This window comes from Staurois parvus, unplaced genomic scaffold (genome assembly GCF_062004578.1).
Source record: "Staurois parvus isolate SC_StPar_1 unplaced genomic scaffold, SC_StPar_1.0 ptg000049l, whole genome shotgun sequence".
Classification (NCBI taxonomy): Eukaryota; Metazoa; Chordata; class Amphibia; order Anura; family Ranidae; genus Staurois; species Staurois parvus.
In genome coordinates, this window is record NW_028317845.1 from 953,760 (window position 1) to 966,598 (window position 12,839).

Below are 12,839 nucleotides of genomic sequence, written 5' to 3' on the forward strand. Positions count from 1 at the left end.
GTTCTTCTATTGTTGTGATTTAGATGACGTTCAGAGCACATTTTATGCCCAATTCAGGCAAAACTCCACGTAATCCCAAGGGGTTCACATACTTTTTCTTGCAACTCTACATCTCAATTTTATGCCAGAGTTGAGCTTGATCCTGCCTTCTTTTGGCTCTTTAACCGCTTGCTGCCAGATTACATGATATAAACATCCTGGGCAGCAAATAGTTGCAGCCATGATCCTAGTACTGTTTTTTTTTTTTTTTTTTTTTTTTTTTTTTTTTAAACCTGCAATCAACTTTTCTGTTAAAATGATCAAGTGGCTTTACAAACACTTTATCACTTTTGCAACACTCAGAAGGGGGGTTCCTCTTGCCACCTGCTGCTATTTCCAAACACTCCTGTTCCACTGGAGCAGTAAGGTTGGCTGCCCACAGTGGAGATGGAGGAACATCCATGCCCCCATCTCCTTTGTGATAGGTTTTCATCAAATCCTGTTTCAAAGCTGTCTCTGTTTACAGCCAGGGAAGCATCCGTTAAAATACAATCAGATGCTCTGAAAAGCAGGGGAGACAGCAGGGGTTTAATAGACTCCTGATGTCTCAATGAAGAGTACCTGTCACTGCCCAAAGCTTTCACAGGAGATCTTGTTCACCCCTTGTAATAGCAATAAAGTTTAAAGAAAAAAAAAACAAAAACTAAATAAGAATTTTTACAACAAAAGAAGCATTTTAAACCACCCCCATGCTCATGTGCAAATGCAAACACACATAGGTTTGTATGTAAATGATGATTGCGCCACACATGTAAGGTATTACCTTAAAGGTCAGAGTGAGTGCAATAATGGCCCCCCCTTCCTGACCAGGCCATTTTTTGCGTTATGGCGCTGCGATACTTTGACAATTGTGCGGTCATGCAACGTTGCTCACAAATGAAATTTACATCCTTTCTTTCACACAAATAGAGCTTTCTTTTGGTGGTATTTGATTGCCTGTGCGTTTTTTTTTTTTTTTTTTATTTATTTATTTATTTTTTAATTTTTTGTGCTATAAACAAAATACCATCAATTTTGAGTAAAAAAACATTTTTTACTTTGATATCAAACCCGTCCAATTAAAAAAATGTAAAAAATCAAATTTCATCATAAATTTAGGGCAAAATGTATTCTGCTACATGTCTTTGCTAAAAAAAATCCCAATACGTGTAAATTAATTGGTTTACGTGAAAGTTTATAGTGTTTACAGATGGCCGTGTGTATATATACTGGAATTTTTTTTTTTGTGTGCTAGTAATGGCGGTGATCAGCGACTTAACGCGGGACTGCGGCAGGCATTCTGACACTGGGGGAACTGACTTTATGTCACTGACATCCCCAGTGACACCAATACAGTGATCAGTGCTAACAAAAAGCACTGGCACTGTACTATTGGCACTCGGCAGGAAGGGGTTAGCATGTGGGGCGATCAAAAGGTTAACTGTGTGCTGTTTCACATTATGTGCTGTATGTGCTTTCAACTGTAAGCACACTGCTTTGTATGGCTCTGCTATGCAGAGCCACACAAAGCAGTGCACAGGAACTGACAAGGGAGATAACTATTGTTTACATACAGTTCTCTCCCCCGTCGGCAATACTCGGCGATCACCGGGTGCCAGTGAGTAGTCACCGTCTGGGACTTGATGATTGACAGCTGAGGCCGCACGGGTAGGGCGCGAGTGTGCCCCCTACCCGGAACTGCAAAATTGCATGTGTGTGTATATATACGTGATTTTGCGTACCCATGCCGTCTTGTAGCAGTATTTCTGCTGTAGGGTGGACATAAGCGGTTAAAGCGTCACTTATGGACAATTTTAAGTACTGTAGTTTGTCACCATTTCTTAGGCATGTACTTTTTTTTTTTTTTTTTTTTTTTTTTTTTTTTTTTAATCTTGACATGTTTGGTATCTTAACTTGATGTAACAATATTTCAGATTTTACCAAAAAGTGGGTATTGCAATTTGTGTGCACTAAAATTCAATGTATTTTTTCATGAAAATTTGCTCTTGATAAATACTGTGCAAATATTGTGTGACATAAAAAAAATTGCATTGATTGGAACAGAATCCGCCCCGTGTGAAAGGGGCCTAAAATATATGCATATAAGCATGAACTGCAAAGGTAATAGCAGTATGAGGAGGTACATTTTCAGTGTGAATTAAAATATATTATAGTCTATCTAGTAAAGCAGAAGGCCCAGGAGTATTCTACAAGGCAACGGGATCCAAGTGAGCTGTCATCAACTGGTGGTGAGGTTTACAGGGTCCAACTACAGTATCTCCCAAAATGAATACCAAAATAGTGCATGGAAAAGGGGTCACCTTTGTAGTCACCTGTCTGCAGAGGTATGTTTTAAATAGTTTGTGGGCTGACCTGTATATAAATCTAATGCACAGTAAAAACAGGGTAGCCAAAATAGGAAAAATCAAGTAAAGATATTTAAAATTGAGCTCAAGGTAAGGTGGATGTGCCATTGAAATATATATGGTTGTTGCCTTCCCTGCATCTGGTTCATCCAGTCCTGAGATGCACAGCACAACCAGCACCTCTGCCATAAGTATTTGCCCTGCTTAATCAGCTGCTACTTTAATGACCTGATTCACCTTTAGGTCAAGCAATTTGTTTTACTTCATCCATCAGATACTTACAATCATTTACTAAACCACACTTGAAAAATTACAGCTAAAATCTGGTGACTACAATCATCGTGTCTATTTTTCACTCTTTGGTGTTTAAGAATTCTTCAAATGTCTTTTAATAGTGCTTGTCTCTTTTTGTAATTTATTATATTAATTGTTCTCTTTATTTTGTATCTTACAGCCTTCTTGCCATAACTCAAAATGTCCAAGGTAAGAAAAGTGATGATATGCAGTATGTGACTGAACGTATAAATATATGGGACTTTTCACATTGTCAATTCTGTCTCTGGTTACAGCTCACTTGGCCAGGTTTTGTAACTGCAGTCACTCGCTGACTGGCTAAAATGCTGCAGAATCTTTGGTTAGCAGAGAGGCAGAAGCAAGGCATTGTAAGCAATCAAAATTGTATTGCTTCAGTTCATTAAATGGCCTGTAGCTTGGCGGAAAAAGAGCTAGAGTTAGGATCTCGGGAATAGTAGGTAAGAAGAACCTAAAACAGAAGTATGGCAAAAGCTCTCTAGGGTCACGGAGGGGCAGGCAGAATCGGCTGATATCAGACCAAAGCCTGCTGTCAACTGACGTCACAGAGCTGCTCCAGGATCTTGACCAAATTGTTATGATCTGCCCAGTTACCTGATTGACATCTGGCTCCAGCTGTCAACACTCATCTGAGAGCCGAAGCAGCTGCCCCCACCCTCTCTCCAGTCTGGTGCTTCATAAGGCCTGGGGGGTAGAACAGAGAGCGGTGATTGACAGTCACTGCTCTCTGCTCAGCAGACTCAAGAACTGAGGGATCAGCAGTAATGTGATCGCTCCGTTCTCTGCTTAGAGCTGGAGGGGGACAGCTGCAACATCAGATCGATGCTACATCATAGCAGTGAATATGGATCTGTTGTGTTTTTTGTTTTGTTTTTTGTTAAAAATCCTAAACTACTTTTTCAAGTGGAGTTCCACCCAAAAGTTCCGCTGCCATGTTTAGGACCTTTTGGGGGGGGGGGAGTGAGTGGATACCTGGTTTTGACAGGTACCTACTCCCACTTCCATCTCAGTTGAGACAGAAGTTCATGCCCCCCAGCAGCCCTCTGGGACATTTCACAGGTCCCAGAGGACTGCGGCCCACTCACAAAGCACAACGCGCTTCGCCCATGTGCAGTAGGAAACCAGCTGTGAAGCTGCAAGGCTTTACTGCTGGTTTCCCTTAGTTAGGATGGCAGCGCCAGCACCCGACAGCCAGTTGAAGAATCTGCTCAGGGTGAAGACACCGCCGGATCCCTAGACAGGCAAGTGTCCTAATATTAACAGTCAGCTGCTACAGTATTTGTAGCTGCCGACTCTTAATGCCTTTTGGCAGTGGCAGGGGCCAGAAAATGCACTTTCATTAATTGAAATAATTTACTATGTGCATCCTCTGGCTGCCGCAGACAATGAACAAGCATGCAGTAAATAAAATATGAAAGGCAGAACTCCTTACCAATTATGGTATACTTTTATATTTGTGATAATCCAGTATTACACATACCTACTTTGAGCACTAATACTGCATTAACACTCATAGACCATTTCCAAAATCTCTGCAGAGGCTGATGTCTTTTCTCCACAGCAAAGGGATTAATCATTTTTAAATTGTTCGAGTGCTTGCATTCAGCATTGCCTGAGGCAATGTAAATTAACTAGTCTGCGATCTACCAATATAGCAGCCTTAAAGTGACGCTTTAAAATATAAAGTACTATGTATTCTTAATTTAAAAAAGCACCTCCACTAAGATGGACTATGGGATGTGTAGTGTACGTAGAGTATGACCTCAACTAAACTTGCTACAGACTAACAGAAGTGAGAAAGCGGAGGTTCAGGAGCTCATTGATTACATTGCAAGGAAGAAGATAAACACGGTAAGAAACAATTTATTGAAAAATAGATTAGAAGGCTATTAAGTAGTGGATGTGTGCGGATTATTTTTGGAGAATAAGGATATAGTTTAGTGTCCCTTCAAGTAGGGGCTTTGAGATGTAGAGGCTGTCCGGACACAGCCTCTCATCCCTACTTGAAAGATGAGCAGGTAAGCAGCCCTGAACGCAGACTCTTTGAATTCAGGACCACTCGCTTGCATGGCTGTCCAATTCGGATGAGCAGCCGTGTCTGTGCTACTGCATCCCGATGGACATGAATGGACTGCCTACACGCAGCACCTGACATTTGTGAACTATGGGTGTCGGTGCCTGTCTGAAGGAGGCCTTAGACCCTTTACAATCTAGTAATGGTCCTCACCAGCAACAGAATCTGTAAGATTCCAGTCCCCATCTTTAGTGAAGTGGCTCCCTCACTGTCTGTTGAGCCAGCAAGATATGTTCTTCAGCTGCTCCATTGCTAACAACCAAAATTCTGCTGTGTTTGAGCCAGCAAGAGTGACTGACAAACGGGGGGGAAAAAAAATTATAATTTCAGTTTCAAAAGTTTGATGTACAAAGCTTTTACAGTTGCTTTTCAGGGATTACTAGAGAGCTGTTACACGATAAAGGGAGCAATGAAGTTCATCCGACAGCCTCTTGGCATAGGTACCATTAGACCACTTCAATGTTTATTTAAAATAAATATCCAGTGACGTGTAAAAATTATCAGGTCCTCCCTTGGGGCTCCTCTTCATGGCTTACTTTCGGAATTTTTAGGGGTGGTAGCATAACCTTGCAAGCTAAATTTGAACTGAATATCTTAAAGTGCAACTTCACTCTCTCAATCAACATTGACTATTTTGAATCTTTAGGCTGCTAGGATTAGTAAATCGATGTTTAAACTTTTTTTTTTTTACATTTCTTTAGTTAATTCCTAGTTTCCATGCCTAGTTAAAGGATGTCATACATGATACATCCCAGGAGTCTTCAGGAGGGGAGGAGGGGTTGTCTCAGCTAAGCATACCCTTCTGCATGCATGTCTGAGCTAAGGGCAAATGGATTCCAGGAAGTAATTGCTACATGGAACATCTGCCCGTTTTCTCAATATGGCCACAGCAAAAAAATGCTAGGGGGTGTTTTTCTAGGTGATTTCTCAGCAAAATAAAGCATGGAGTTTGCTTTGAATATTAAAAATTAACTAGCACTTTTGGTTTGTGGCGCTCAGATACATTCTATCCACTTTAACCACTTGCCCTCTGCCCTATAGCAGAAATACTGCTGCAGGGCTGTGCAAAATTGCGTATATAAATGAGATTTGCATTTCTGGGTAGGGGGCGGGTGCACGTGCTGCCCTACCCGCAACGCTATTGGCGGCTAGAGATGTCAATCACCAGGTCCCAGCCAGTGAATCCTGGCCGGCACTCGGTGATCGTTGGGGAAAGCTGACGGGAGAGACCTGTGTGTAAACCACACAGGTCTCTCTCCTGTCAGCAAGGACATGCTGTTATCTCTCTGCACAGCAGAGAAAATACCACCGAAAGAAAGCTCTGTTTGTATGGGGAAAAAAAAGGACATAAATTTAATTTATGTACAGCTTTGCATGACCCCGCAATTGTCAGTTAAAGTAATGCAGTGCCGTATCGCAAAAAATGGCTTGGTTAAGAAGGGGTAAAACTTTGTGGAGGGCAAGTGCGTAAATAAAATTAATGCACGCAGTTTGTCACTGTTTTTTAAAGTGTCTACTTACTGTTGAAGATCCTTCTGCCAGTCTACACTGGGTTAGGATGTTTGAAGAGGCCCTCAGAAAAGGGGTACTTTTTTTTTTTTTTTTTTTTTTTTTAAAAGGTCCACTGCCATACTGATATTAGTATGGCAGGTGGACTGTGTGCTTGCTCCTTCCCTACCATAAAGATGCAAGACAACCTGCTGCATTTTTATTGTACACTACAATGATTTGGTGGTTTGGAATAATTATGATGCATAGCACTGAATGTGACATTCACTGGGTAAAAATGGGTTCCAACAGTAGGAGACCCTTCCCATTGAAGAATAGATGTTGACCAATGTCTGAATGTACAGGTGAATGTTGAATGCGTTTGATAAATAAGCACTGTGCTCAGTAGTTCCATCCACTGGTTCCTGCATTACTACTACTATATGTTCTGTAGTAATATAGGGTCCCAGGAAGGATCCGCAGAGCATAGCAGGGGACCAGGTATCTAATAAGAAAAAAAAAAGTGTGCCCGATTTGTGAGCATTCTACAGGTAGCTGTGTATCTGCAATATAGAGTGTGTGTGAAGGGAGAGATCGGCGTGAACTCTTTGCAGGGAACACTTTTGTTTTTATTTTTTATTCCAGTAGATGGCTTAAGTTTTGTTAGTGCATTTTCAACATGCTCTACTGAATTTATAAATTTTGTATTGGTTACATATCTAAAACTTTTTAACCAGCAGTGTAGATATCGGTGTAGGTGATAAGCCCTGTCATGGTGCATTTGCAGATTTTTGTGTAAAACTCATGAATTTCTCAGGTGAAGTCCTATATCTAAACCCCCACCTCCCAATCTCAGCTGCAGCAGCACAGTGGATACTTTGTAGAGCTTGCTGTAGTTTATTTTATCCATTGTATTCTGACCTTTTCAGGCTGCTCTGGAAACACAATGCTGCTGCTGTTGTATAGTGAATACCTCCCTGCACCTGTGTTTTTTTTTTTTTTTTTTTTTTTTTTCTCAGTAATGTTAAAACATTGCTGTACAGTATTTGACTTCTAAAATCGTTACTGTGTCTTGATAGATCAAAGTCTATTTGCAGAATGTATTGGGGCTCATACATCCCCATCAAAATGTTTCTTTACTGTATGTATTAAGATTTATCAGCAAGAATAAAAATGTTTTTTTTTTTTTTTTTTCTTTATTTCAGCAACAGGCTCAGTTCACGAACCCTGAGAATCCAGGGTATGTTGGATTTGCGAATCTCCCGAATCAGGTTCATCGTAAATCTGTAAGGAAGGGATTCGAGTTTACGCTAATGGTTGTAGGTAAGTGTTCTACAGCATGTTGCAAGTCTAATTCCCTTTTTTAAGAAAAAAAAAAAATTAGATAAGTGAAGCATGAGAAGTTTACAAAGCCTCTAGTCCAGTATATGCATTGAAAGAGATTGGAACATCTGAAGAAGGAAAAACAAATTGCTTGGTTCAATAGTTCTTCGCATCCCTGTTGACAATCTCTTAAAGCAGGGGTGTCAAACTTAATTTCATTGCGGGCCGTATCAGCATTATGGTTACCCTCAAGGGGCCGGTTGTATTTGTAAGACTAGATGTCCAGAGCACCCCACCCCCATTACATCAGATGTCAAGAATCCCACCCCCTCCCTAACATCACCATGCACCCCTTTTTGGGGGCGGAGCTGGAAAGCAGAAAGTGCAGGGTTTGGAGGAGGATCAGAGGAGGAGTAGAGTCAGTTACCAGAATCTGCTGAATGCTGAGACCAGGGGAGGCAGAGATGAGGGGGGCTGCAGCTGCATGGAGAGGTGCAGGATTTGGCAGAAGAGTTCTCTTCTCTCTGCTGCCGACTGCTGAGACAAGGTGGGGGCGGAGACAAGGGGGTACCTGCAGGAGAGGTGTAAGGGCCACATGAAATGGCCTGGAGGGCCAGATTCGGCCTGCGGGCCTTGTGTTTGACACCTGTGCCTTTTAAAGTGTATGTCCAGCCAAAACTTTTTTTCTTTTTTTCATTTTAGATAGAGTAGAGAAGGGTTACAACTAGGGATGCACTGATAATCGGTATCGATGCCAATACTGAGTATTTTCATGACTATTTGTACTCATGAAAATAGTACTGATAACTTTAACTGATACTTTTGCGGTGCGATTTGCGCTAATGGATGCAAATTGCACCACAAAGATTAGCATGTGATTCCTGTCCAAATCACATGCAGGTTCCTCACTGCTTCTGTGTGAACCTTCGCTTGTCATAGCCCGAGTCCACATAGGAGTGGTGTGGGAAACCACCCTGCAGGCATCCCATGCTTACTGTCAGTGGTAGGAGAGAAAGTGGCGGGGATTTGAAATCCCTGCTGCTCTCTTTCTTCTCCTTGCAGCGACAGTTCGTGTTAGATGGCATCTGATTGTTCAGCAGCTCTGCTCTTCTACCATTGACAGTAAGCATAGGATGCCTGCAGGGCGGTTTCCCTCACTGATCCTTTGTGAACTCGAGCCATGACAAGCTTGAGTTCACACAGGAGCAGTGGGGAAACCGCATACAATTTGGACAGAAATTGCATTCCTGTTCAAATTGCATGCTATTCTTTGTAGTACAGAATGTACAGAGTTTATGATTTTGTTGTTGCATCATTAAATGCTACACTTAGAACGGCTTTATCTTCTCTGATTCCTTGGCATAACCAGCAAGGATCACCTGTCATAATCCCTTTTATACACCTTTTGATGAATCCATTGGCAATTTTACATAATTGTTGATGGAGATCATTTTTGGAGGAACCTTAAGTGAATGTCTTGGCTTCTAAAACACAATGTGATATATGACCACCGGAATGGGGTCATATATGTCTGGTGAGTGAGCCATTCATTTGTCTTTGCACCAAGGTGTGGATCTTCTTGTCACCATTATTGAGCCTTAAAAAAGGACTGTTAAACTTTGTTTATTTAGCACGTGGTGGAAGCACAAGGACTTTTTATGGCAATAGGATTCATATATGGTTATGGAATATTTTGTTTGATGAACAGTTCACCAACAGGTTGTCCACCCACAGATAACAAATATCCAGCAATTACATTGGGTTCGTTTTGGGTGAACTCCTGTTTTTTATGCACAGCACCTAGCTATTCATTATTCACATACAAGTGTCACCTTCACTTTTTAGGGGCAGCTGTAAAACCCCCTGGGGGGTAAATATTAAACACCAATTTAATTCTTTATCATTTTTTATTTTTTTATTTTATATCAAGTATCTGGTGCCACAATAATTTATTATTTTTTGAATGTTAAAAATTAAGCAGCATATCACATTCATGAGGCATCAATGCTTGTCAGCCACCTCCATTGATGTCAATGGTATGCTCTGTAAACGCACCTGAAGCAGTTATGACGTGTTAGTGAAGCAATTATAAAGTGATAACTGGGCACTGGGGAAGTGGCAGTGAAGGTTCCTCTATCCCAAAATGTACTGCAAAATAATAGAGAACTAGGACAGGGTAGCTCCAGCCACTTGTTTGTACAGAGCAGCTATGTGGTAACACTATTTGCTTCTGTGTACAGGCAAAAGCATCAAGCCAGCCAACAATACTGCCAGTTAAAAGCAGAGGCACTGAGCATTATTGCCAGTAGCAAAGCTTTTTGTTTCAGCAAAGTTGAGCTGGACCAAGCCAAGTATCAGAGATCAAAGTATACGAATTCATCTTTGCAGTGAATTCACAAAAATGCTGATAATTTCCTCTACATCACTTCTCCTTTGAAGTGATTGTAAAACCCTACATACACCCAGTAAAGTGACTGGCCTTAGGTGATACACAGAGATGAAACAAATCCTCCTATATAAGTTGTAGCTGTGTATCTGCAGTAATTTCTTCTGTAGATCGTTCTGAAAACATAAAGATGAAAGGATTTCTTCTTCGTTCTTGGGGCAGGGAACAGAAGTCTTCACAAATCTGAAAGCTCTGAGCCCTGACTGGATGGAAATGACAAGCCCATCTTTTACACAAGCACAGCTGTGGATATGAGTCATAGGCTGAGTGCTGCAGCTCCCTGCCCATCATCTTTTTAACCACTTTACAACCATGCTATAGCCAAATGATGGCTACAGCGCGGTTGTCCAGTTCTGGGAGGGTGTCATGTGATGTCCTCCTAGAAAGCGCACCCAGCACAGTCTGTGATCACTGTGTCCTACAGACAGAGCTGATCACATGACAAGGTAAAAGGCAAATCGCAGCGGCCTTTTACCATGTGATCAAATGACACAGCTGATCACAAAGTAAATACAGTTGCCGGTTATCTGCAGCACTTTCTTCACGCTGTGACAGCGTGAGGAAAGTACTGCCAATAACTGGCAAGTGTCAGAGGACATCTGCACTGATAATCAGGGCACTGATGATCAGTACCCTGATTATCAGGGCAACCCCAAAGGTGCCCATCAGTGCCAACCATCAGTTCTGCATCATCAGTGCTGCCTATCCGTGGCCATCAGTGCTGCCTCTCAGTGCAGCCTCATCAATGCACATCAGAGAAGGAGAAAATTTACCCGTTGCAACATTTTATAGTAGAAACAAAGAAAACGTTTTATTTTCAAATTGCTCTTTTTTGTTTACAGTGCATAAAGTAAAACACCCAGCTGTGAGTAAATACCACCAACAGAAAGCTCTATTTGTGTGAAAAAAAAAAATTCAAATGCAGTGCAGCCACAAAAGTGCCCACCAGTGCTGCCAGTCAGTGTCCATTAGTGCTGCATATCAGTACAGCATTAGTGCCTCCTCATCAATTCTTGCTAGTGCTGCCTATCAGTGCAGCCTCATCAATGAACATCAGTGAAGGATTTGTTTTTATCGTGCAAAGAATAACCCCCCCCCCCCCCCCCATTCCCAGTGGCAATTAAATACCACCAAAAGCTCTGTTTGTGTGGAAAAAATTTATAAAAATGTAATATCTGAAAGCTGAGAATTGGCCTAGGCAGGAAGGGGGTAAATGTGCCCGGTAGGCAAGTTGTTAACTCTTGGTGTCAGAAAAGCTGCCAGAAGTGACTCATGCCAATAACGGAGGAACCAGGCAGCAGAAAGAAATGTCACTCATAGTTTTGGCGAGGGACACGTACACAGTATAGTAGTATGTGCTTTTTATTATTTCATGTCTGAGGTTTGCAACAACTTTTAAGTACTTCCCATTAGAAAAGCAAATCTTCCACGGGCATTTATCAAGCATTCTTAAAGCCTTTTCAAGGCTTCATAAACAAAGAAAACCATATCATAAATGTTATAGGCGTGTTAATGAACATTGCTTTATTCTTCACAATCAACACAACTGAATAAGACCTAAGAGTGATATGCCATCTTTTTTTTTTTCTTCCTTTTTTTTTTTTTTTTTTCCTGCTGATGCTTTAGTAGACGGGAACTCTCGAACAGCAACATAGACACTTTTTAGTGGGTTCAAGAAAGGTTAGAGCCCCAGTTGTAAATTTTCTCTCCCTTTACTGTTGAATCCGTTGAAAGAAGGACATGAAGTGAAAAAAAATCCTGAACTCTGAATAGCAGTACAGGAGTTTTAATCCTTCCACATGCTATTAAAAACAAGACAGCTACTTTATAGCTTGATATTCACTTTTTAAAGCCCAATTGCAGCCTAACCTGATCCAAACTGAAATGACACAATATGACAAACACTCTTCATTTCTGCATCCTTCTGTTCCAGTAGCAATACTGTATGAAAAGAGAAGGCACCTAACACATGCATAATTTGAAGTCTGTTTTTTGCCTGAACACCAGGATCCAGTCAACAGACATGCATGATTCTTTTGTTATAGCAGCCATCAGTTTCCAGCTGGTGCTACAGAGTAGGTAATGTGTGGACAACCTATAAACTTCTGGACCTGCCCTTACAGTTCAACCTGTGCAACGCTGTAAATCATGTAGTTCTCTTTTCACTGCTAAATATGAATGACTATTATCTCCAAAGGCTAATTCTGTATAATTTATGGTGTTATATAATATAAGAGTAAATTATGACAATGTGTACAGTGAGAATGACAGTTTTTTGTTCCAAATAGAGAAATTAAACTTCCATACGGATGTGCAAATTATTTGATTTCTGTTTTTCTTAGCTTATTTTTTGTTTTTTTGTTTTTTTTTCTTCCTTTTGGACATCATGGTTTATACCTATTTTGAGGTTTGCTGCCTTTATCTTCATTGGAGAAATATATCCCATCAAGTCTGAATTTGAAAAGCATGGGGTGTGATGAAAAACTCTCCAGCTTAGACATAGATATAATCACATATTCTGTTTTTAAGAGTGGAGAAGGGTAGAACTTCTCATGGTTTGATTGCTGTTTGTGCCCCTATTGTAAACATTTTACCTGAATCTTTTGTGTCACCAGACCAGGAACTGGGAAAGACGTTTTCTCCAATGAGATTCATATTTAAAGCTGAACTTTAGGCATATCTAAATGTGTGAGCAACACAAGAATCCATGCACTTCATGTACTGGCAAGAAGCATGCTGACAGGAGGAGAAAGCAGTGTGCCAGAGAGGAGCTCATCACTGTGCTGCTTCTGAATTCACTGTCCAGTAACAG

General features: G+C 41.0%; 1 protein-coding gene across 3 annotated transcripts in view; it reads left to right on the forward strand.

Moving 5' to 3' along the window:
- Positions 1 to 12,839, forward strand: part of SEPTIN2 (septin 2) — a 68,486-nt gene that overhangs the window by 26,847 nt on the left and 28,800 nt on the right. For all 3 annotated transcript variants that reach the window (XM_089665619.1, XM_089665631.1, XM_089665625.1), the window contains exons 2-3: positions 2,839 to 2,867; positions 7,464 to 7,581. In XM_089665619.1, coding sequence (XP_089521745.1) covers positions 2,859 to 2,867; positions 7,464 to 7,581 — 127 coding nt within the window. In that variant the 5' untranslated portion in view covers positions 2,839 to 2,858. The remainder of the gene's footprint in view (positions 1 to 2,838; positions 2,868 to 7,463; positions 7,582 to 12,839) is intronic.